The sequence below is a fragment of the Siniperca chuatsi genome, linkage group LG9 (genome assembly GCF_020085105.1).
Source record: "Siniperca chuatsi isolate FFG_IHB_CAS linkage group LG9, ASM2008510v1, whole genome shotgun sequence".
Taxonomy (NCBI): domain Eukaryota; kingdom Metazoa; phylum Chordata; class Actinopteri; order Centrarchiformes; family Sinipercidae; genus Siniperca; species Siniperca chuatsi.
In genome coordinates this window covers 18,172,579-18,197,432 of record NC_058050.1, presented here as the reverse complement: position 1 = coordinate 18,197,432, position 24,854 = coordinate 18,172,579, and the positions used below count along the sequence as shown (strand labels likewise).

General features: G+C 39.1%; 1 protein-coding gene across 5 annotated transcripts in view; it reads left to right on the top strand.

Moving 5' to 3' along the window:
* Positions 1–24,854, top strand: part of LOC122881250 (F-actin-uncapping protein LRRC16A-like) — a 78,301-nt gene that overhangs the window by 1,470 nt on the left and 51,977 nt on the right. For all 5 annotated transcript variants that reach the window (XM_044207187.1, XM_044207186.1, XM_044207188.1 and 2 more), the window contains exon 2: positions 3,860–3,957. In XM_044207187.1, coding sequence (XP_044063122.1) covers positions 3,860–3,957 — 98 coding nt within the window. The remainder of the gene's footprint in view (positions 1–3,859; positions 3,958–24,854) is intronic.

The window sequence follows — 24,854 nt, the reverse complement described above, 5'->3', positions numbered from 1 at the left end:
CTTTGGCTCCATTTATGTCTTAAAGAGACTAAGTGCACACTGTAGATGAGGCTTAAAGGAAAATGCTAGGTCACATAGTCATGCGTTCATTCACTGAGTCACAGAAGTTCTCAGCCAGTCAGTCGCTTATTTTACTCTATCACAGTATCTGTGGTCTCATTTATATCCCTGTGCTCTTCACACACAACTATCATGTGTTGGTTTCTGTGTTATGCGGCCTGTTGTTTGAGCTCTTACAATAATTATGAAGGGACAGAAGCTAGTGGACAAAAGTAAGTTCCTTTTTTCAGTATTTTTCCCCTTAATGTTAAAGTGTATGTAACATAGTATTTCCTTTTTAACCTGTTAACATCCAGTATAACCCTTTTGTTGCCCCTTATGTAGCTTTAAGGTAGTTAAAATAATCGTATTCCGCTCTGCATGACAGTATCATATGCTGTATATTCTGTATCAGCTTGTTCCAGCGTGAAGCTCTACAATTTTTACACTGCGTGAAATATTCAAACACAAGACTCAGTGTTTTTTATGGCTCCATCAGTTGGAAATATTCTAGATGTCTTGTTCATCATTTTATACACATTTCCCAAAAATTCAGTCTAACATGTTTGGTATCATTGGACATTTTGTGATCTGAACTAGAAACTTCTTGTTCTCCGTCTGAGTCCTCTGTCCTCTAACGTCTACTCTACCATCCAGATAATCATGAGCTCCAGGGAACTCAATAACAAAGCTTTCAGTTTCTATAATACTAATTCAAACAAGGTGGTTAACCTGCTGACACAGCGAAAAACTGTTTAAACGGTACACATTGTGTGCTTTTGTGACCATAGATCAAGATCTTTTGCAGATTTCTTGTGGTCCAACTTCCACAGAAACTTAGGGTCAGCAAGTTCTCTATCCTCATCCCCTCTCTTCAAGAGTTGTCCTGATTCTAGCTAACTAACTTGCCCAACACTGCACACTTAACGTGAGGCATTTAGTTTGTCATGATCCCGTTGTCATGTGGTTTTGTCTGGATGAGTATATAACCAGCCATTGTTTGAAACATTCACTGGTGCCGGTGATTCAGCATCATACAAGATCACTCTTGGCATCCAGCACATACAAGGAATTTCAGCATGATGCTGCAGATGGAAACGCCATCGAGAAAATACAGCTGACTTACAGAAAATGAGACCTTTTGAGGAAAAGAGGGTCAGATTGAGGATGGGGGCAGAGCAAAGCACAGCTGACACTAGTTTGGTCTCTGTGATCCTGTGGGTGCTTGTCATTGAACTTTGATGTACTCAGAACAGCAAAACAACAAGCAGATGTTAGCTGGTGTTAAATGCAAGAACCTAGAATGCTTTTTTCTATCAAAAGTTTTTTTTTATTTTCTAAATCTCTTGATTTCTTTAAATAAATACAACATCCCAATATACTTGTGTTTCATAATGAATAAATTAATTTTCTGGTTTATATTTTTTAATATTTGCTTGACTTATCCCATAGTCTACAACTAATCATACTTCACATGCTATTTCTATGATCTTAAACAGCGTCAAAGTGTTTGCCATGAGCAACTCTCTAGAAAACCACGGGTCTAATCTGTGACATCAACACACAAATCTGGATTGGCTGAGGGTCAGTAAATGGGAGAGTGACTTTATGGGCTTGTGAATTGTTTGTTTGAGCTTTTACAAGGCCACAGGTCTCCCATTTTCCCACCTTCCACACGAGCCCCTACTGATATTCATCCTAGTGTGACCCAGTGCACATGCCATAACTGCCTAAAACGAACCACAGGGCAGCTGGCTAGTAAAATGTCCACTCCTGTCACAGTTTTAATGAATGTGCAGAAAAATTGAATTAGTAGAAATATGATATATGAGAGTCTGTCAGGAGATTTTTCTGTCCGGGACCAAAAACTGCTCAGGCTCATTAAAACATACTAGGTTTCATATGGTGTAGAAACCCACTAGAGACATCTCTGTGACTTATTGGGTGTCTAAGGCTATACTTTTAGAACTGCTGCAGTAGGAAATGGTGCACATTTTCCGTGGAGTTTATTTAGCAAAGCTGGCAGATGAACCACTTTGCCTAATTATTAGTTTCACTTTGATCTGATGACGGTTTGAGGAAACCTGTAGGCGAGGATACATGCATGCCAGCACAGATGTACACACACAGAATCCCTCTCTGTCTCAGACACATGGCCATAGACTACATCAGCCACTGTGTGGTGGGTGAATGAGGAGCGTGGAGAGGCAGCTGACCCAGTTCTGCTCTGTAAGCCAGTTCCCTGGCCAGGGAGGGTGTGAACAATCAATCTGAACAGTGGAACACACACTCAGCATATTGCTCTGTGTGTATGTTTGTGTTTCAGTGTACTGTGTATTTGACTATAGATATATTTATAGATTAACAAAAGATCTGTTGATTATTTTTAATGAATTGTTTGATTTATACAATAGAGAGTATGGGAAAAATGGCAAATCACAAACTCCCAGAGCCTAAAGTGATGTCTTCAAATTGCTTGTTTTGTCCAACCAACAGTGCAAAACCCTAATGTATTCAACTTACAGTTATAAAAAACAGAGAAAAGCAGCAAATTCTTACATTTGAGAAGCTGGAACCCGTCGGTCCACCACTTTGAACCAGACTGAAATACTGTATGTCAACAGCTATTGGATGGTTTGCCATGTCGTTTGGTACCTATATTCATGTCCACCTCAGGATGAATTATAATAACATTTGTGATCTCCTGACTTTTAAAATGCCACCACCAGGTCAGAAATGTGATTTGTCTAGTAATTTAGTTTATGATTAAATACCTGCAAAACTAACGGCATTCCCATCAGCCTCTGTTGTACTTTGCGTTTAGTGCTAATTAACAAAGGTTAGATAGTGAACATGTTAACATTATACTTGCTAACCAGCACATGTTAGTGTTGTTGCTGTGAACATGTTGGCATGCTAAAGTTAGCATTTAGCTCAAAGCACCACCGTCCATAAGTACAGCCTCACAGAGCTGCTAGCATGGCTGTAGACACTTAAACTGCTGTCAGACCGGTTTTCACCGGACAAAATATACTCGCGTGGTGTGGCCTACCCCGTCTCAAACTGCCTGCACAGAGCCCCACAATTTCACATGTCAAAGTTCAGTCTGATTGAACTGAAGAAGGTGGGTCAATTTGCAACCAGAAGTCAATACATCTTTCTCCACATAGAGATACATGGAAAGCAAAATGCAGGCTGAATGCACCATTAATCTTGTTGCTTGATAAATGTCCTGAATGATTCATTGCTTTTCAAAATTGTTGTTTAATTCATTTTCTGTTGATCTAACTAATCTTTTCAGCACTGTCATAGATATGAATGTGAGGACATGTACACAATTTGTTCAGTTTACTATTTGACTGAGTGTGTATGTGTGTGTATTTGAGGTCAGAATCACTGGTGACAGTTTCACATCTCACCACAGACAATGAAAATGAAGATCAAATCTGACAAAAAGAAACCTGTCTTCAGAAGAGGGATTCATGATGCGCAAATTAATTGAAAACTAGAATAAAGATCATTCCTCTCGTGGTATGTTGGGGAATTATTCCCCCTGTGGCACAAATGCACTGATCTATGCTCTGCTGAAATGTCAACTTGAGCTTTTGATTGGGTCTTTGTTGAGATTTTGTAGGAAAGAGCCTACAAAGTAAAGAGATATTTTATTTCAGCAATTTTCTTTTCTCTTCTCCTCTCTGTTATATGGAGTTAGAATTTTTTTAATTGAACCACTGTCAAAAAACATTTTAATTCAATGCACAGATATGCAACATTTTCTAAATTTGAGTCTCTCTTCATTTGATCTCCTCTCTCTGTGTAGAGAGTGTTAGGGATGCTGTGGGGAGGAAGGTGAAGCTGTCGCTGAGGAAGAGAGTCAAACTGGAGATCAAAGGAGACAAGACGGAGAACAGAGTCTTGGTGAGTCAATTCCGGCTGCTTTCAAGCTACTTGTTCATTAAGGGGAGTAAAATCGTTGTCTGTCTTTTTGTCCCACATTTCACTGCTCTTGAAATGTACAGTTTTCATTTAAGAACATCTAAACCTTCCCACTTTTCTCTCTCTTATCCTGAGCACCTGAAAGACATTCATTATTTCAGCCTTCAGAGTGAGTATCACTTCACTGCACTGTCACCCTGTCTTTTCAAGTTCAGTTATACCTTGATTTTTAGGGTACTTTCCTGCAAATCAGAGTTAGAGAGATCGTGAGAAACGGTAACAACGTCTCCTGTCTTATTTAGTCTGAGGACTGTTTGCGTGGGGTCAGCTGAGGGGGGAGGGGGAGGGGCCAGCATTGTAGTAATGTCGTAATGAGAACATTTCCCAAAAGCATCGTTATCTTTCAGTCCCACTGGTCACATTCACAGTGGAACCAGCAGAACGCCGGCCTACACCTCCCGCGCCCCCCTGGGGAGGCTGCCTCACAGTTTGAAAACTTCTATGGTTTAGACATTTTCAAATGTCTTTATTTAGCCTCAATGAAAAGTCCATGCTAAAACAATAAAGCAGCAGCTAAAGTGGAACACATTGGCCCAATACTGAGATAATGCATCCATCCAATCACCCCTCTGACTGTGTATCCACATCAGCCCTCAGTGTGTCTATTGGCCAGGTGGAAATAGCATCTCAAACCATTAACTGCTGACCACGGAGCAGTAAATTCACTGAATGCTAAATAATGAATACCTGGTAGATCATTAAAAATTTCTGGGCTTAAAAAGGACAAGAAGCTGAAGATAGTTAAGACAGAGCAGTTCCCTCAGTAAATCATTGTGTGAGCAGGGTCCATAAAGTTTGATGGTTGAATCAGAAAGCTTACAGTTGCTGTGAATGAATCTGCACAACTTTTAATAGGCTATGTGTGGCTCTGGGTGGAAATGGCAGGAACCTTTTAGTTATACAACTCTTAGTGGAATGAGAAGCTTTTGGTTATACAGCTCTGTGTGGAATAGACAAAAGAAAGTAGGAAGAAGAGAACGTTTTTAAAGCCTTGTGAAAAGGCCTGCACAGCCAAGTTGTTGCTTTAGGATGTGATATTGTATGACATGACATTAACAAAACTAGCAGCCAGACCCCCGGGCATGTTTAACTTTAATATCCAGACATTTGTAGTTACTGCAGGAACTTAAATATGTCATCTAGGGACATGAGCAGAGAGAGAGTGGTGAGAGACAGAAATGATGAGCTTCTCCTTCACATCTCCTGTACCCACCAAATGATCTGGGAGCACACTGAGGTGGGAAGCAGCAGGAGAGAGCAAGTTTCTATGCAAGACAATTGCACTTGTCAGTTTATGTAATGTAATCATTAATTGGAGTCACATTATTAATGCTGGAATCTGGAGCCATCAGTTACATCAGCAAGGAATATGGAGATCTACAGCAACAGCAAGGAAAATCCCAGTATTTTTCAACCTAGGTCTTATTCTTGACATCACCTCTGTTTCTAGAAGATTGGGAAACGCGACTCCAGCAAAACAACATATATCAAGGGAAGCAGCGTGAGCCTGCCAAAGCTTTCCAACTTAACTTAAATTTGTGGAAAAATAAAACAAACCACTTTTTATAATCTAATCTTGTCCAGTCAAGTGCTCAGTTTGGTGCTAACCCTCTTGACGTGGTTGTGACAATGTCACCATGTGGGGGCTGGAAACAGAGGCTAGTAATGCGCACATACACATAAAACAATGCAAAGAAGTGGGAGTCAGTACTGGGAAGTGAGGAATTCCAGTGGAGTGGTTCTGGTATTTCATCCAGACGCAGAGCATGAGAATGACTCGGTGAGTTTGTATCAAGCTCCGCTTGACCGGGCTGAACAAATAAACCACTGTTTGTTGTTCTGCAGAAAAACAGAGTTTGAGAAACTGATTATGGAGGAAGTGGCTCAGAGAGAACACACACATGTCATGGACTTGTAGCCTCTGACTGTTATACTATTTAATGTTAGACATGATGAAAGAACAATATATTTACAGATTGTTTTGAGATCAGATGTTGTAATCAAATAAATGTTGGCTGTAAAGTGAAACCCAGTCTTAAGTGTTTGAGAGAAGAGTACAAGCATGATGCAGGAAAATGTTAAAGGATCACTCTGCCGATTTTACACATGAAGTCATGGGGGTACTACTCAGCCTGTTAGAACAGTTGTATCTCTTTAGAGAGTTTAGGGTTAGAGACCTCAAACATTTAACAGAAAATCTGCAAAACAAACTGGAGGCGTGGAGTTACTAAGCTAGTCAAGTTTAATTAAGGGACGTGTAGGATCCAGTGTTTTTAGAGCTTGGCCCATAACAGGGACTAATGAATGTCTCAGACTGCTTTGATTTTTCTGTTCTTTTTAAAATCTGTCACAAGTCCTTCAACTTTGTGGGAGTGTGAAAGGAGTATCCCTTTTAAAATTTTAGAGATTTATATTCTAACATGATAATTTAATAACATTCAGATTTAGCTTCAGTTTATTTTAGCTTAATTTATTTTTTTACAGTGATCACAGAAGTAATGAAATTAGAGAAATAAGAATTAAATAACACCAGCCCAGATATTTATTTATTGGTTTATTTAGCAGGGACCGTTATTCAACATTGCTGTAAATGTGCTGGAATTAGCCAAAAGGCTATTTTTAAAATCTGGACAGATGTTACATAGTCACCCCCTGTGGGGTGGTATGTGTCATCCTCAAGCTCGAGTCCACTGCCTGGGAGTTTGACGGTTCTGCGCAGTATCTTAGCTGTTCCTAGGTCTGCACTCTTCTGGACAGAGACTTCAGATGTTCTGGACAGATGTTCATATATAATATACGAACAAAGATAAATGGATTGGATAACACAGTCTCAATTAAATAAGCATGGTAAACAATAAAATAACAGGGGTAAATGAAAATAAAAACATTACAAAACTGTGATCATGCAGGAAATGAAATTGCAGTTGAGTGTGGTAATGAGTCAGAGGGTGTAATACAGTAAATGTGTGTGCTGGTACATGTTTGAGAAGAGGAAAAGACGAGGAGGGAGGGCAAAATGTGTGTCAAATCTTTATTAACAGATGAAGATGTCGAGCAACTTAAAACAGTATAAGCAGCACTACTGTCTGTTGGAGCGTAATCAGGTTAATCTGTGTGACTAATTTAATCGACTGACTAATTCTGCTGCCTGCTTCCTGTGGCTGAGAGTGGAACACACACCTGTGGGTGTGACATTTAATCTCTGAACTTCGGACAATATTACTGTATTTACACAGTAGAGGTATCTGTTAAAACCATAGAGTATCGCTGTCTTTCCTCTTCCTGTTGACAAAAAAAATTTATTGAATATTGAGCATCTGTCTACCATTATTACGCATTTTGCTGCCTGATACATAATCTGAACGAAAATATACCCTTCCCAGTGTGGTATTTCCAAGTATAAATCATCTCAAATGTCAAACACACAACCCAACTATCTCCCACTGGGATTTACAGTCCAGATTTGATGTTTTTCATTGACATTTATTGAACTTCCCTTGTCAGATTACTGCAGCCACATGCAGTAGAGGGCTGGATTTACTTCAGACAATGCATGGCATCTATCTACAGTGTAAACTACACAGATAATGAAGGGAGTAATATGGTTATTTCTACTCTCAATTTGCTTGTCTGTTAAATACTCACAAGACCTTTTCCACTTTTCCCCGCTGCGCTTTTCTCAGTCTGGGAGTGGAGCACTACAGTGCCCAAGGCGTCTCTTAAGCACACTCAAGCTTGATAGATACAGTCATCTCCCTCCTTTGAAGACAGAGGGATGAATGAGGTAGAGGTAATAACATCAGTCCATCAAACACACCCTGTGGGAGAGGAGAGGAGGGTGGATGGCTGGATGGGAGAAGGAGGGAGAGAAAAACTTACTGTACAGGGCAGAGGGGATGGAGTGAGGAAAAAGAGAAGAATCATAAAGAAAACCAGCTGCATACTGTAAAACTCTTACAGTGTGACAGATATAATCAGTGACATAGTTTGAAGCTGGAAAGAATAGTGACAACCCAGTAAATATTTTGTCATTGAAAAGATTTTAACACAACGTAGTGTCACAGATAGAGTTTATACATTGGTATAGGATTGTTAATGGTGTTGCTATGTAAAATCAGGAGATAAAATGTCTTTTAATACAAGTTCAAATCAGTATCCAAACTTGTTAGGGTACACATTTCTATGACGATCTGTCGGCCACCACGATGGTCCAGACTGAAATATCTCGACAGCTATTGGATAATTTTATTATTTACTGGATATTATCATAAACATAAACAGACATCCATAGTCCCCAGAGGATGTATCCTACTGACTGCTGATCCCCTGACCTTCCTCTAGTGCCACTAAGAGGTTGCCATTTGTGGTTTTATTGAAATGCCTCTACAACAATTGGATGGACTGCCATGAAATTTGGTGCAGATATCGATGGTACCCAGAGGATGAACCCTAATGACTTTGGTGATCCCTTGACTTTTCTCTAGCACTAACAGCAACTCAGAGTTTTCAACTTTTCCAGTGAGGTATCTCCACTATCTACCAGAAAATTTCGTACCAACATTAATGATTTCCAGGCGATGAACCCTAGTGACTTTGGTGATCACCTGACTTGGTACAGACATTCATGTTCTACTCAGGATGAACTGCAATCACATTGGTGATTCCTTGAGTTTTGATTTCCACCATCCGGTCAAATGTTTTAATTTGTCATGTACTTTGGTTTATGAACAGACATTTGCAAAACTAATAACATTCCCATCAGCCTTAGCTGATACTTTGTTTTTAGTGCTAATTAGCAAATGTTAGCATGTAAACACGCTAAACTAAGGTGGTAAACATGGTAAACATTATAAATGTCACTATGTTAGCATAGTCACTGTAAGCATGTTAACATGCTGACATTAACATTTAACACAAAGCACTGCTGTTCCTAAGTACACCCTCACAGAGTCACTAGAATGGCTGTAGACTCTTGGTATTAACCATATCCACTATCGTAGAAAAGGTTTCAGGTGTAGTCATCTGGACACAGATTTCAGAATCAAGACGTTTTGGCTCCTATCCGGAAGTCATTCCCAATTGAGAATGACTTCCGGATGGGAGCCAAAACGTCTTGATTCTGAAAACAGTGTCCAGATGACTACAACTGAAACCTTTTCTACGATGGAACATTCCTGGACGAATGACGGACTACACCGTCATATCCACTATCTTTCCAAAACCTTAACTAAGCTGTAGTTGCCATGTACAGTGTGAAGTGTGAATTTGAAAACATTGGCAACTGATGTAAAAAAAAGAAATCCTTTATCATTAAATCCAGAGACATAATCCAGAGTTTTGAAAAATCTTCCAATTAGTCAATTATCAGTGTTATCCATTCACAGATCCTTGGCTCCCATTTAAAATTATGATACTAGTCGCTTGGCATAGTGTCCAACTTCCTCTTTATCTCCTCGTGTGAATATAGGAAAGTGTATGGGTGTGTGTTTGTCCAAGCCAGAGACTGTCACCAATAGTTAAGTGCTTTATTGCATCTCATTGTTTGCTTTGTATGAGGGAGTGGCACTAACACAGCACAGATGACACAGTGTGAAACAAAGCAGTTACACATAAACACAATTAAATCTAGAGTAGCACAGATTTTAATCTTATTTTTACTGTATAACTGACAAAAGCAGTTATACTAATCAGTGAAGTTACAGAAACTTCAGGGTTTATTTCACGCTTTCAAGATTCAAGCGGGTAGTTTCACATACAGTCTCTCAAACCAATATCTGACTCCAGGATGTCAGCATTCTCACGTTTCTTAAAACGGTTGTAAATCAGAATGGGTCCCACCGCCAAACACATGTCCTTTTAGATGACAATGGTTTTCTGTTAAGGTTGACAATAGGAAACTTGACTTTACATTACATTTTTACATTACAGTGCAAAGAATAATCTGTCATGCAATTGTCTTGTGTCACACAAAATTAGGGCTTTAGGGATTTTTAGTATCACCAATACATGATATAACATGATAAAACATGGTTCTAATCCTGTTTAGTCACTTGTATACTGAATGTAAAGTATGTAGCTAACTAACTGGAGAAATAGTGCATCATAGTAGCTGACTATATGTTCTTTGTCCTGAAGTGTGGTTTCGACTTTTAACCAACAGGAAGTTAATCTTTTCTTCAGCCCTTGTAAAAGTCTAAAACTCTACTTCTCTCCCTCAGTTTGTCTTGATTTTACCCTTGATTGTCTTGGTTTGGAAATTGCAAATTTAGGAAAGTATGGACCACGCATTTGAACACATTAGCCCTCGTCATTTCACATATTTGTCTCTGTGAAGACTAATCTACCGTCAGTTAGTAAAAGCAAGACAGCTGTGTCAATCAAAATCTGTAATATATTTCTGAAAAAATTTACAGTGGATTTATAAAAACTGTAGTGACCATTCTGTATTTTTCCCTGTCAAATTACTCAAACTTGCAGCTTGTTCTAACATGACTAACATTGTTCTAACATTGAAGAAAATGGGGTCTTAGACCATTTTACTGAGGAATAATTCATTGGTATGCCAATAGAAAGCTTGGTCATTTCTGAGTCTAACAAAATGATGGAAACCTAGCTGTTATGAAATAACAATAATGCCTAAATAATTGTATTTCATTGCAAATTTATTGCACCGTTTGTACAAATATTATATGTTTGCTAAGAACACTAATATGTCTTACTGATTCTGGTCGCCTCAGTAAGACTAAATGTAATGTATTCCCACATGGAAAATATTTAAGAACCCATTCTTACATCTGAGAACAGACCAAAGCCTAGAATCTTGTCCAACTTATCTTTCCTGCCATCCTTTTCTCCTTTTCTTTAACCCCGAGGTCTGTCATTAGGGCCAGTGAGAAAATGGAAGTGACCCAGTTCTGTACTCCTTGATGATCACCTGTAATGCCCTCTCATGGGAACCTGTACTATTATCCTTTTGTAGGTGGTACTAAAACCTCTTCCTTGAAGGCCACAGAGCAAGTATCCATCACATTTTAATTTCCCTTTGATAATAGACTTTGGTATCCAGTCTTTGCTGTAGGCTGCTGAAGTTTTTTATAGTGTGGCTACTTTCTTTACAGAAAGGTTTTGAATAGCTGTGAATTCATTGCTAGGTTTACATTTTAAATATTGTTGGGTCTGGTTGGTTGGTCGCTATATATTTTCCTGTGATCACAAAATGATGATCTAAGAGTGAAGTGCTGGAAAAGAATCATTTAAGATTAAATGGAGAGTTAAACGTTTAAATGCGCCATTCTGTGGAGATCAAACATAATTTAGTTTATCTGTTCTATCTTTTAAAGTATCCAAAGGCAACTTCATGGTTCAATCAAGTTTCTTTCTTTCTTAAGTCATTCAGTGGGTGTTTGTATTTTGAGATTTGTGGTCAGAGCAGAGTCTGACAAAAACCACAGTGACTTTACTGGAGTCTTCCCTGCCTAAATAAATCTATTTATAGGTTTGCTTTCATTTTTGAGGTTGGGAATCATTTTGTATATACAGTATGTATCTGAACCTTTGCGTGGTTAAGTGGACATGAACATAGAAATACTGTTCTTTGTCAGAGTTCAGTCAGTTATAATATTGTTTGGCACATAATCATCGTGTCTATTAAATAGTTAACTCTGCTTCAAGTTCCTCTGTGTTTTCTACCATAATGCTGTGGTGATTATTAACATAATTGGGGTGACATTCAGAGCTAGCCAGGCAAAACATATGTGTCAAACAGGTCACCGTGTCCCTGCTGAGTATATACTACAGTGACTGTATAGTTCACTGTAGTGTTGTCTTTAATGAGTTGTGTTCTGTCAAATGGACTAGGTTAGACTCTTGCAATTACACTTACAACTAAATTAATCAACTCATTGTTTCAGTCCTGCTTTTTTGGCCAATATTACTTCTCAAAACTAAAGATCCAGGTGTTTTTGGATTAACTTTCCTTTCAAAGGCAGTCACGCCTATGAGCAATTTAGAGTTTCTAGTCCTCACTTACAGGGTCCGAGGGCAAACATACAAACGGCAACACAGAAAGGTCCCAGTTGGCCCTGGTGGGCATTGAATCCACCTTCTTGTGACAGTGTCAATTATAGTTCAGTCCAGCTGTGACACATCAGTGGTGGCTTGTTTCCTCCCTCACTCTGATCAAAATATGGATGTATTTAAACATTTAGTGTTCTCAGTCTGAAATAATCTCATTTGGTACACTTCTTTGTCTCTGCTCAAACAGAGCAATTTGTTATCTCCCTCATGCATTTAAATAGGATGAAAGAGCCGAAAAAACACTTCACAGTGATTCTTCTCAACTTGAGGCTGATTTGCTGTGTCATACTGTGACCAATTCAACCAGAGCTGTGTTTCAGAATAGGCTGAATGCAGATGCTAGTTTAGGTTAGTCAGGGAGTCTAATTTTAGCACACTGTGCATCCACACCATGCTATCAGACAGTTTTTGTCAGGCTCTTTCTGAGTGGTTTGGTTTCTGTGAAGTGCTTGAACAGACTCAGCTGAATGAGCTGGTTAATTAGGAGGAATTTTGAATGGAGTTGGTTCTCAGTGTGTGTGTGCGTGTGTGCGTGCATGTGTAAGTGTTGGATCTAACTGCCTTGTGTTGTGTAGTGGACATGGCAACAGCATAACAGCTCTGTAGAGAAACAAAGCATTCACAGGGTCTTGCATTATTGCCCTCTGCGCCTTCCTGGGGAAAGTCAAGAAAGAAAACGGAGCATAATGCACAGTAATATTACAAAAAGATAAATAAAATTCTCACAAAATAAAGAAATAACCAAAATACATTCTTTTGTGTAAAATATTATACTATACTATACTATATAATATACACGGTAGCCTAACCCTATGCCACACACATGCTTCGACAAACTTCTGCATAAAAATATATAAATCTTTAGCTACAAAATGTAAACATATTCCCTTTACACTTGTTTAAAATAACTTAGTTTCACATAAAAACACCAAAAGTAAATGGAACGAAGAAGAAGCGTACCTTATCAGTGAAAGACCAGAATGAAAAGATTATTTCCATAAAAATATATTAACAACACTTAGAAACGTAGCAAAGTAATATAAATAATATAACACCTGAAGTGTTGATGTGTACTTTTCAAAATAAGTTTCCACTAAATCCACATAGGACTTTACAAGAATTTATTATTATTACACTAGTACATTAGTTCACAACAGAGTGTATTTTTTTCTGTTAAGATAAGGTTGAACATGCTTATTATGTCCGATAGTCTGTTCACTCACTGACACTTTCTTAGAGGCTGAGTATCTATCAGTCTTGTATTACTTTGCATTAAGCTGAATTAGGATTTTTTTTTTAATAGCAAGGCTTAGCATGTTTCCAGCCCACAATGCCCTACAAAAGCCTCCTTGGAGAGATATTAGCCAGCCACATAGCCTGGCTCCATGCATGCCCTGCCCACAGCCATTCATCTTTATTATCTCATAGGTCAGGGTCATTGTCACTCAGACAGTCTTAGTAATATAATTGACCCTGCCTCAGGTTGTTGGCTTGATAGGTTTGGTTTTTGTAATCTCATAGAACTACTTCCAGTGTGTCTGGTTTCCACCACGGGATCAAATGTGGCAAAAGAGGTCTTGTTACTTTATGGAGCTCCCTTTGACCTCTTTACCTATTTCGATGACAAAAATGAATGTCTTAGTTTTGTTCTAAATCTGCACATTTGTGCTACATATGAATGTGCTGAACTGGTCTGACTGGTCCTGTCCCTTTGGTCTGACTGTGGGAAAAATGGCAATTGGGTGTTATAGTGCAATGGCCTGGTTGGTAGTGTCAGCCTGTTCTGGATGTAATTGAATGGTGTTTGTAGGTCACAACAACAGTCAGCATTGATTGGATGATAATGACATTTGTACCATGTCATAGTAAAGAGCCACAGAAACAATCAGGTCTAATAAATGTGATGTTTTCTTTCAAAACACTGAAGCCTGAGTGACAAAAATAAGACAATCTGCATAATGTGTCTCTTCCAGAGAGGCTTGCCTGTCATTTTGGTTGCCTGTATGATGAGAATTTGACTTTAAACCCAAATTTTAATCTTGAGGATTATTTAGACCGTGAATTTTAAACCAGATCAATACAGATCAGGCAAGAGTGGGAGCATATGTATGATATTGGACAGTTTGCAAAACAACTGCACTGACTTCACCACCAGTGCTATCATTTGCTTTTGCCTCATGGTTGGTTTTTAAGGTGTCCTTGCAATTGTTGTTGCATAACTGTTTTTATCATTGCCTTCTGCAAACTGCTAACCTACTTTTTTTTCATCCACTGTTCTGTTTATTTTATTTGATTGGTTTATTTCATTTTATTGTTTTATTTTATTTTTGTCATTATTACAGTATACAGAGCTGACAGTGGGTCAATTCCCATATAGCAGACATTGTAAAGGAAATACCCATCCTTTTACCCTCCCTGGTCACTGTATTCTGGGTCTTTGTGTGCAGTCGTGTGTCCATGTTTCTATAGGTGGGTGTGCTCAACATGAGTGTGGATTTGACAGATCAGCTGTATGTTGTCCTGGATATTGATGTTTTTTGACCCTAACTCTATGAAATACAATACATTTACAACACTGTTTTGCTGAAATGTATGAAACTTGCACTAAAGCAGTGCCCTCTTCTTCTATTTTGTTTTTCAAAACCTAGAAATGTATTACAGTATTAAGTGATATTGCTTATTTGAAGTAGCTTCAGTGATTGTCACAGTACTTAGTTGGGTCACCTTCTGTACTTAATTTGGGAGAAATGTTTTTTTTCTCCTAAAATTATCTTATCTTTTTCCTGTTGAGCATGTTCAACACAATTAAAGGTACTTTCCCCATTCTCAGGTTTTCTGTTTTCTGATTCCTTTGAAATGCATTGTCCCATTAGGATCCCTACAGGAAACCCAGTATTAGTTTTACATCATCTACATCTTCTTTTGATCATTTTTTTCTTTAAATATATAAATCTTATTAGAGGACCTTTGCTTAAATTTGGGGGGAAATATCATTCATGATCTAAACCACACTAACTGTATTGTTATCATTGAAATCAATGTTCAGAACTGTGTTTGCGTGTGAGTTGTTAGTGCTGCCTGATTATATCTACCCACTCCAGAGGGAAACCATGGGTAATGCCAACAGCAGCCCAAAACGAAATCCCCCTCCCTCCTCCCCTCTCCCTGCTCTGCCTTTGTCTCCGTCATTCCTTTCTTCTTCTCTCGCTCTGGCTTTCTCTCTGTCATCATACCTGCGTATGTCTGTCTCTCCTTGACAAAGCACTGCACTTCAGTTTGAGGAGGTTCTGCCACTTTGGTTTTCTTTGTTACTTGAGTTGTAAAAATAATAATCTTTCCACCTCTGCTCCCTTGTTCCTTTCTTCTCTCTGCCTTTCTCTGTCTCACTCTTTCATCCCTGTGGTCTGCAGCGATATTTACCCAGAAACCTTGGCTCACCATCACATAGCTACACACACACACACACACACACACACACACACACTCACACCTCCTCCCCATTGTGTCTGGCTGGCATGCTGATGAATGAATGAACCCTTGTGATTATTCCTTATCTCTGTAACCTAAACACACACAGGGTTCTTAGAAGACGCCCTGCAGACTGACACTGTTCTAAGATCACTATCAGTCCCACCAGAGCCCAGTTTATAAAAACCCTATCTATCCAGTGTTAGAGGGCGTCTTTCCAACCTCCACTATAATCTTAATCTAAAAGCAATTATTTAATCCCTCCGCCGGGCCCTTTGAACGCTTGGTCAGCCTCAGCTTTGCTCACATTTGGGAGGTTGACTGGATATTTCATGCTTGTTAGTGAGGCAATGATACACAGGCAGCATGCAGAGATAATGTATATGGTAACATGCATTGAATTACTGTTATTGGTTGTGCTCAGTTAAATTAAAAAGGAATGTGTCTCAAAAGTGGTTCCATCTATTTTAATCATCAAGCTTACATGTCTCATTTATTATTGAACACATTGTGCGTATTCACTGACACTTTGTATTATCACTGAAAACAAAACAAGCAATAGTAGCAATAAAAAAATAGAACTAAACCATGAAATGTATCATAATCAGACACCACATTTATTCATGCCTCAGCTCGCTGCAGCTGTGGTCTGATGAGACCAGCCAATCAAATCTTTTCAGGAAGTACCACAGTCAGCCGCCTTTGTTCCTCACCACGCTCATCTCCTTAGCAGTAAAACACATAATGATGAGCAGGGCAGTGATAAAAGAAAATTGATGTCTCTCTCTTAATGCTCTCCTTGGCTGCTGGTGCAGTGTGGGGAGGATATGCATTGCAGAGAATGGTTTTGCTCCAAAATGGGATATCCATCATTTGAAGGGGAAAAAATGTGGCATGCATCCTGACAAAGTGATTGAGCTTCTATTTGAAAACCTTTTATAGAAAGATTTTACATTATAAAGCAATTGTGCAATTAGTGTAGTGTTTTGTAATGATTCTATAAATCCTATAAATATTTGAAGCTATGGTGATGTGTCTTTACTTGCCATATAAGGATGCTGCAGACAGACCACCACACTGTCTGGTGGCTGTTGTGTTGAATAGTGTTATACTGTTTTGTAGAAGGGTCCAGACAATCATATCATGATTTCTCTCTTGACAGAGACTGTAGAAAGAAGAAAAAGACTGTACATCATGTTAGCTGTTCTATCACTGAACCATGTTGTACTACAAACTCACATTGTGCTGTGGTTTTGGCGCAGTGTGAGTCAACAGACATTACAGGACTAGACCTCAGCTGCACTGTCAGCAGCTTGTCTTGGCAGCGGAGAATCCATGTATTGTAAAACAAATGATTTTGAATCAGTTTAGAGCAGTTAGGAGGGTTTTTTCTGGAACCAGATTAAGTTCAAGTTGGCCTTTAGAGCAGATCGCACCATGGTGATCTCTCCTGTGTCAGCCCGACTGAGGTTCTTTCTCCCCGTTTTCCCACTCTATCATCGCAGATAAGTGGTTATCTTTGGCGTCGGAGCCAATTCCTGTGCTTCCTCTGCTGAGGGGATTAGCAGTTTTAAATTGTGTTCAGGGTCGTTCTCAGGATGTTTTGACAGATTTGATGGCTATGTGTTCTGAGACTGTGAAACTTAATATAAAGGTATTGATGTTAAACTAACCTGTGCCAGGAGTCGTGACATCTGGAAAAAGACTAACTTACATACAGTACTGCGTACATAAACTTTAATAGCTCAATAAATGGCTTCTCAAGAACTGTAACTACTTTTATCCCCGCCTTGCAGTAGAGGACTTCATGTGCTTAAAATGTTAGACCCAATTGCTCTTTTTCCTCCTGCTCTCTCTGTATCTCTTTCTCTCTCACTCTCTCTCTCGCCCACTATTGAGTCTGGTTCTGCCCGAGGTTTCTGCCTCTTAAAAGGAAGTTTTTCCTTGCTACTGTTGCCAAGTGCTTTCTATTGGTGGGAATTGTTGGGTCTCTGTAATTAATATTATAAAAAGTACGCTCTAGACCTGCCCTATAGGAAAAGTGCAATGAGATAACTTCTTTTATGAATTGGCGCTATATAAATAAAATTTAATTTAATTGAATTAATAGAGTGAGAACAGCAACACCGATTAACATCAATTAACAAGCAGCCGTGGTCGGAAAGAGCAGCAATATAGTAATAATGTGAAGAACGAATGTGAAGTCATAGCAACCCGGAAGATCCCGTAGAAAAGCTCAGGGCTGCTGCTCTGTAATGAAGGTGGGGCAGTTAACTAGACGTACACCAACCTGAACAAACTCTAATACCACCTTCTAGTCTTATTATTATTATTATTATTATTATTATTATTATTATTATTATTATTATTATCCCGATCATAATTATTACTATTATTATTTTATTCATATTAATATTATCACTACAATTAAATTATTATTATTTTAAAATTCTATGTGGAATTTGCATTGTGCTACTGTATGCTCTCTTTCCACCTGCTCTCTTTCTCTTTCTCCCTCAAGCCAACTGGCAGCGGCAAACCAGTTAGTCCTCATTCTTAAAGTCTTTTCACCGAAAATACTGTTTGGAAAACACTTCTGAGAAAGCATAAATCTCATTTCATAGGCTAGGGGTTTCCAAAAATATTTTCTCCTGCTGTGATTATGACATACCACATGATCAGAAGTGATATGGAGTACATGTTGACACAGTCCCAAGACCCATGGCAGTAAAATGAGACCCTACCCCACCCGATTAGAATGACCACCATGATCATACAGAGAGCAAAACTCCATCGTTTTACATACTCAAATGAAGTCTGACAGGGCAGGTAATGGGGCCACAGATGAATACAGCTTTTAAAAGGCCACTCTATCGATTTATTATAGTACTTCCATAAAGTTAAGGGAGTCACAAGAGACAAAAAAGGGTCAAAATCTGTGCACCAAAGGTCCAGATATCCTGACTTTTAATCTCTAGTATGAGTCCAAAAATAACCCTTTCAAACTTTGGAAAGTCCCTCCAGAGACACAGAAGACATTATACAGGGGTTTTCACAGGCTAAATAGTACTCATTGTGATGAGTAAACTGAACGTGTGAAGTCAGTGTAATGCCCCTTTAATAAACCGCCAACTTAGCCAAATTTATTTGGAAGAGAAAACGAAGATGAACCGTAAAATGATTACCCAAATTTTCCATTATATAAATCCATCACAGTTTACAGACTGTGTTTTTTGTTTTTTTTTGTTTTTTGTTTTTAGACAGACCTGTCTTGCAGTAGAGGTCTTCATGGGTTTAAAATGTTAGACCCAATTGGAAATGGACCCCGGGACAAACATGAACTGAAAAGCATAAATAAAATTTCAAAAAGGAGAGAGACCCATTCTGAAGGAGATCTAAGGATAATTAGACCCAATCCAAAATGCGGCCAACCTGAACAAACTCCAATACCATCTTCTAGTCTTATTATTTTTATTATCATTATTATTCCTATCATAATTATTCCTATTATTATTTTATTCATATTAATATTACCACTACCATTACATTATTATTATTTAAAAATTCTATGTGGAATTTGCATTGTGCTACTGTATGCTCTCTTTCCACCTGCTCTCTTTCCACCTGCTCTCTTTCTCTTTCTCCCTCAAGCCAACTGGCAGCGGCAAACCAGTTAGTCCTCATTCTTAAAGTCTTTTCACCGAAAATACTGTTTGGAAAACACTTCTGAGAAAGCATAAATCTCATTTCATAGGCTAGGGGTTTCCTAAAATATTTTCTAAATATTATGACATACCACATGATCAGAACTGATACTGAGTACATATTGACACAGTCCCGAGACCCATGGCAGTAAAATGAAACTCTGCCCCACCCGATTATACTCAGAATAAGTTGGACACGGTCCCACTCTGGTCGCGGGTTCTGGCCTTGGTTCCCCAGAACTGAGTAGACCCGTGAAGACCTCTACCTTGCAAATTAAACTGTACAGTATTTTTGCCCTGTCTAATTGCTGCTGTATGTTAGCCTGTTAAACAGCAGCCTGGAGAGTCTTGCTCCTCTCTTACACTGAGTTGCACCATCCCTGATTATTCAAAGATAAAAGCAGGGCGGTGTGTGTGTGTTCTGCTGCTCCATTGTCTCTAGGTATACGCATGCCTCCCCCTTTTGAATACATTCACCCACGCACCACACACACATGCATATTCATATGTACTGTATATACAAGGAAACAGTAACAGGAAGATGGTACGGAAGGAAGCTCTACAAGAAAGAAATGAGAGAAAAACTATTTCAGGTTACACCTGTACAATCTGTTAGTATGCTGTGTGATAACTGTATACTGTGTGTATACTGTCCCTCGTGTTCTTTACGGTGCAGTCCACCTTGCATCCAATTTGAGATAAGGAAGACAGAGAAAGCAAGAATGCAGAGGAAGAAAAAAAATACTGGACATTTTTCTTGTTCCACAGAATGGATTTTTCTGTGCAGTGATGGCTTGATTATCCAATAGTCATACATTCCACAGCATAAAGTCTAAACATATGACGTGCATACAGTTTTACTGGTGTAAAATGTGCATCTTGGCCCTTTTTTTTACCATTAGCAACCATCTGTAATCATATAGAGTAAGTATGTTTTTTTGCAGTTAGAAATACAGAGAGAGGATGGGGTTGAAGAAGGACAAAGATATTAAGAGATTAAGGAAGAAAAGAGTGGGAGAGAAATGCAAAGAAGTGCAGGATAAGAGGAGCAGAGGAATCCTCTGTATTTTATCCAGGGTGAGCTGATTGATTTCTGTGTATTAAAAGCTAAGATGGGGGTCATCCCAGCAGCACTGGTTTTAACAGAGATGAAACGACTTTTAAACACTTCCCTTCATTAAATATCTTCCCCTCTGATTGGATTTAAATCTTTGCTCCTTATCAGCAAAACAGCACTAATTCATTTCACTTGCTTTGACCTTCCGTCTCCTCTCCTTCGCTCACTGTCTCACTTGCTGTCTCTCTGGTGTCCACTCTGCTTGTCTCAATGGCTGATCTCTCTCTCTCTCTCACTCACTCACTCTCTCACTCACTCTCTCACACACACACACACACACACACACACACACACACACACACACACACACACACACACACACACACACACACTCTGTTTCTCTCTTTCCTTTTCTGCATAGCCCTAAAAATACTCTCATCCCACTGTGCTGCGTTGACAGTTTCAGCTTGCAGCCAGGACATCATGACTCATTAATGTTACACACAGACACACATGCACATGCAGGACATGCTGGCATTAGTTATGCAATAAAGAGTCTGTGTCAGCAGCGTTTTTTTTCCCACTCTGCTATTTGTATTAGTGATGCAACAGATGATTATATTACCTATCAATAAATCTCAGTTTTGGGGGGTTTATTTTCAATCTCTGGTTTGGTCTGAAATATAAATTTCCCAGTTTCCCAATTTCCCAGAGTCCAATGTGATTTTGTTCAAATTGCTTATTGTGTTCAGTCCACAGTCCAAAACCCAAAGATGCTCATTTAACAACGATATAAAACAGAGGAAATCAGCAAATCATCACATTTGAGAACCTTCAAAAATGACTTAAATGAATAATAGAAAATCAACGTTTTCTGTCAAATCTCTAAGTCTTATCCTTTTGTATGTATTCCAGCTACATCTTTATTATATAAATATGTTACAGTTTAAAGCAATAGGTGGACATTTTGGGAACTGTGCTTGTTCACTGTCTTGCCAAGAATTAGACGAGAAGATGGATACCACTCTCATGTCTTTTTAAATCTGAAACTACAGCCAGGAGACGATTAGCTTAGTTCAGGGATATAGTCCAGCACATAACGCCCCATAAAACTACAATTTGTCGTTTTTACAGTTCTGTTTTTGTACTGATTAAATAAATCATGTGTTAATTAGTGAGCTTTAGAGCTGCTGGTAGGTGGATTTGGTTACCTTTGGACAGAGCCATGCTAGCTGTTTCCCTCTGTTTCCATTCTTCATGCTAAGGTAAGCTAACCATCTCCTGGCTGTCGTTTAATATTTAACTGACAGATATGAGAGTGGTATTATTTTTCTCGTCTAAATATCGGCAAGAAAGCAAACAAGTATATTTCCCATAATGTCAAACAATTTCTTCAAGTACAGCGTAAAAGACAATCAAGATAACGTTGCAAGTATGTGAGAAGACATAAGGAGTATACCTTACTTATCTGGTGATGGTTAAATTTTCAGCAAGATGAATCAAGCATACCTCAGGGTGGTCAAACATTTGAAGCATTTGAAGCTAGCATTTTTGATGATGTGTTTTGGTGCCACCAAAAGACAGCATTCTCACCCAAACAAAACCAAATTAAAGGAGTAGATGATAAATAATGTGATAAAAGTATTTTTGGTAAGGGGTAGATTTCCTGTGGCTGAGTGCTGCCACAGCTAAATGACTGCAGATGAAGCACTGCTCTGTATTGCTTTGCTTCCTACAGAGATTCAGCATAACTGTAGGCCAGCATGAGTGTTGTTGGGGGGGGTTAAAACTCATTGACATTCTCGAGCAAGGATTGGCACTGCAGCGTGATACTTTCATGTGTAAGGGAGTGTCTATCTGTGTGTATGTATTCACAAATGTGTGTGTGCAGTTTGGCCTAGCTGTTGCCATAGTAACACAATGAGTATGCACATGTGGGTTGGGTCAATAGGAGGGGGGTAGGTGGGGTTGACAGTTTGACAGAAAAAATGATAATCTGGGAATGGTAATACCATGAATGGGCTACACAGTGCACACACACACAAACACACACTTCACAGATCTGTGCGTCTATTGCTGACCTTTTTAATGGGGTTTGAGACCTTTCTTTCATGGTGTGTTTTGAGTGTGTGTGTGTGTGTGTGTGTGTGTGAAGCAGAAATTATAAATAGTGTGTGTTGTATATTCTGTTAAATAGCTATTAAAAATGATATTATTTATCTATGTAAAATAACACAGAAGATTGTATCAACAAAGTCTGTATCAGATTTTCATATTAAAATGATTTTGGCTCAGAAAGTCTCAGAAACAATTGTGTGTGTGTGTGTGCACGTGTGTGTGTGTGTGTGTGTGTGTGTGTGTGGCAGGCCAAGGAGACAAATGGTGCTTCAGATCCTGTGGCAGTTATCTTGTATGTGAGCCCCCAATTTCTGTGTGTGTGAGTAATAGACAGAGCGAGAGTAATAGCAGATGCTCTCTCTTGTCTGGTAGACATGCTCCAACGCTGCTGCCATCTGGTTGGCTGAGTGGAGCTGAAGGCGGGATGGTGGTCGCTGTGAAATCATTGGCTGAAGGAAAGGCTCAAGGCTTTAAGTCCATTTAAGACAGAGAGCGGGGGTGTCCATGAAGCGAGGGGTGGGGGTGGGGGTGTTATGGCTTTGTCCACTCAAAAGGGCAGATGGAGAGAGCACTGGGAGAGGGCAGAGGGGCAGTCCTGCATTGACAGGAGGAGGATGAAAAACTAAAGGGAAATCCAAGAAGCTGTGGCAACATGAATCAGAGTATGTTTTAAACAGTTTGAACAAGTTATAAGGTGCACTGAATTCATTTTGACAGGCAGTCATAAAAGTATCCTTGTGTACTTTAATGCATTGGAACTACTGAATGATTTACTACCCTCTCTATTAAGACTGGCCAGAAAAGAGGAAGCCTCAGTGGTCAGTTGGTACCTCCCCTCCACTCAGAGTCAGCAGGTTCTTGGTCATTATTGGGTGTGACTGCAGCTGTAGCTATTCAGCTCCTGGAAACCCACTCTTGTGTAGCAGTCTTTCCATAAAAAATGGTGTGTTTCACTTGTAGTGTTAAGAACTAAAACCATGACTTAATGCTGTCAGACACACACAACCAGGGGTTCCCTCTGTGGAAAACACAAAGGTGGAAGGCTTCTTGTGTCACATAGCAGAAGACCTTTTTTCTGTCACCCAACTTCAAAGTTCTGCAGCCAATCTCTTATTTTTATTTACATTTTTTCACTTCTGAGATTATACAGAGAGCAAAACTCCATCTTTTTACTTAAATGAAGTCTGACAGGGCAGGTAATGGGGCGACAGATGAATACAGCTTTTAAAAGGCCACTCTATCGATTTTATTATTGTACTTACATAAAGTTAAGGGAGTCACAAGAGACAAAAAAAAGATCTGTGCACCAAAGGTTTTCACAGGCTAAATATTACTCCCTGTGATGAGTAAACTGAACGTGTGAAGTCAGTGTAATGCCCCTTTAACAAACCCCCAGCTTAGCCAAATTTATTTGGAAGAGAAAATGAAGATGAACCGTAAAACGATTACCCAAATTTTCCATTATATAAATCCATCACAGTTTACAGACTGTTTTTTCCAGACAGACCTGTCTGATTGTCGTAACAATCAAGTTTCCTGGCCAGTCGGACTTTGTTTTATTGAAGCTGCATGTGGTGAATACAGTGTTATCATAACTAATGGCCAAACCTATAAAACATAAGACCGTTTGAACTCATCTAATGTTAATTTCTCTTTTAAAGTGAAACTAGGCGATTCCATCACCAGCATGCCTGCACACACATAGTATGTAAATGAGAGCTACTGTACAGAAATGAGACTACGACAAAGAGAGAGGGAGAGTTGATCGTAGCAGTGGTGACTGGTGCTCTTTAGGAGAGGTTATCTTTGGTCACACAGGCCTGCCTGTCTGCCTCCATCACATCAAACTGCACAGACCCCTGCCTGTGGAGCTGAGCCACAGAGGGCTAGGGCACACTGTCATCTTTTATACCTCCGTTTCTCATCCCTCTGTTTCTTTTTTCACATCTTTCAAAAAGATTGTGACAGTTTATAGACTTTCCTTAATGGAGGCACACAGTATATGCCTTTGTCTACCAACCAGGTAGACAAAGGGACACTGCTATCTACCTAGTTTAAGTTGGTTGGGTTATGATGATTTGACAGAAGAAAATCCAGTGTCATAGCACATGAAGGTAAAGGCATATGACTTCAACTTTTAAACATCAATTTGTATAAGACGTTGAAGTTGTTTTAGTTTTAAAGGTCAAACTTTTTCATTGTGTTGACCTTTGTTCTTGTGTTGGGTTATTTTATGGTGCACTGTGATAATCCACTTTGGTATACCAAAATTGTTACCACAGAATTGTTGTACTGTATATTGTCATGCTAAAGTACAGCCATATAATATAGAGACTACAAAAGACACAAGGTTTGGGTTGTTCAGTGTATGCAGCCATTTCAATAAACCAGCCGAA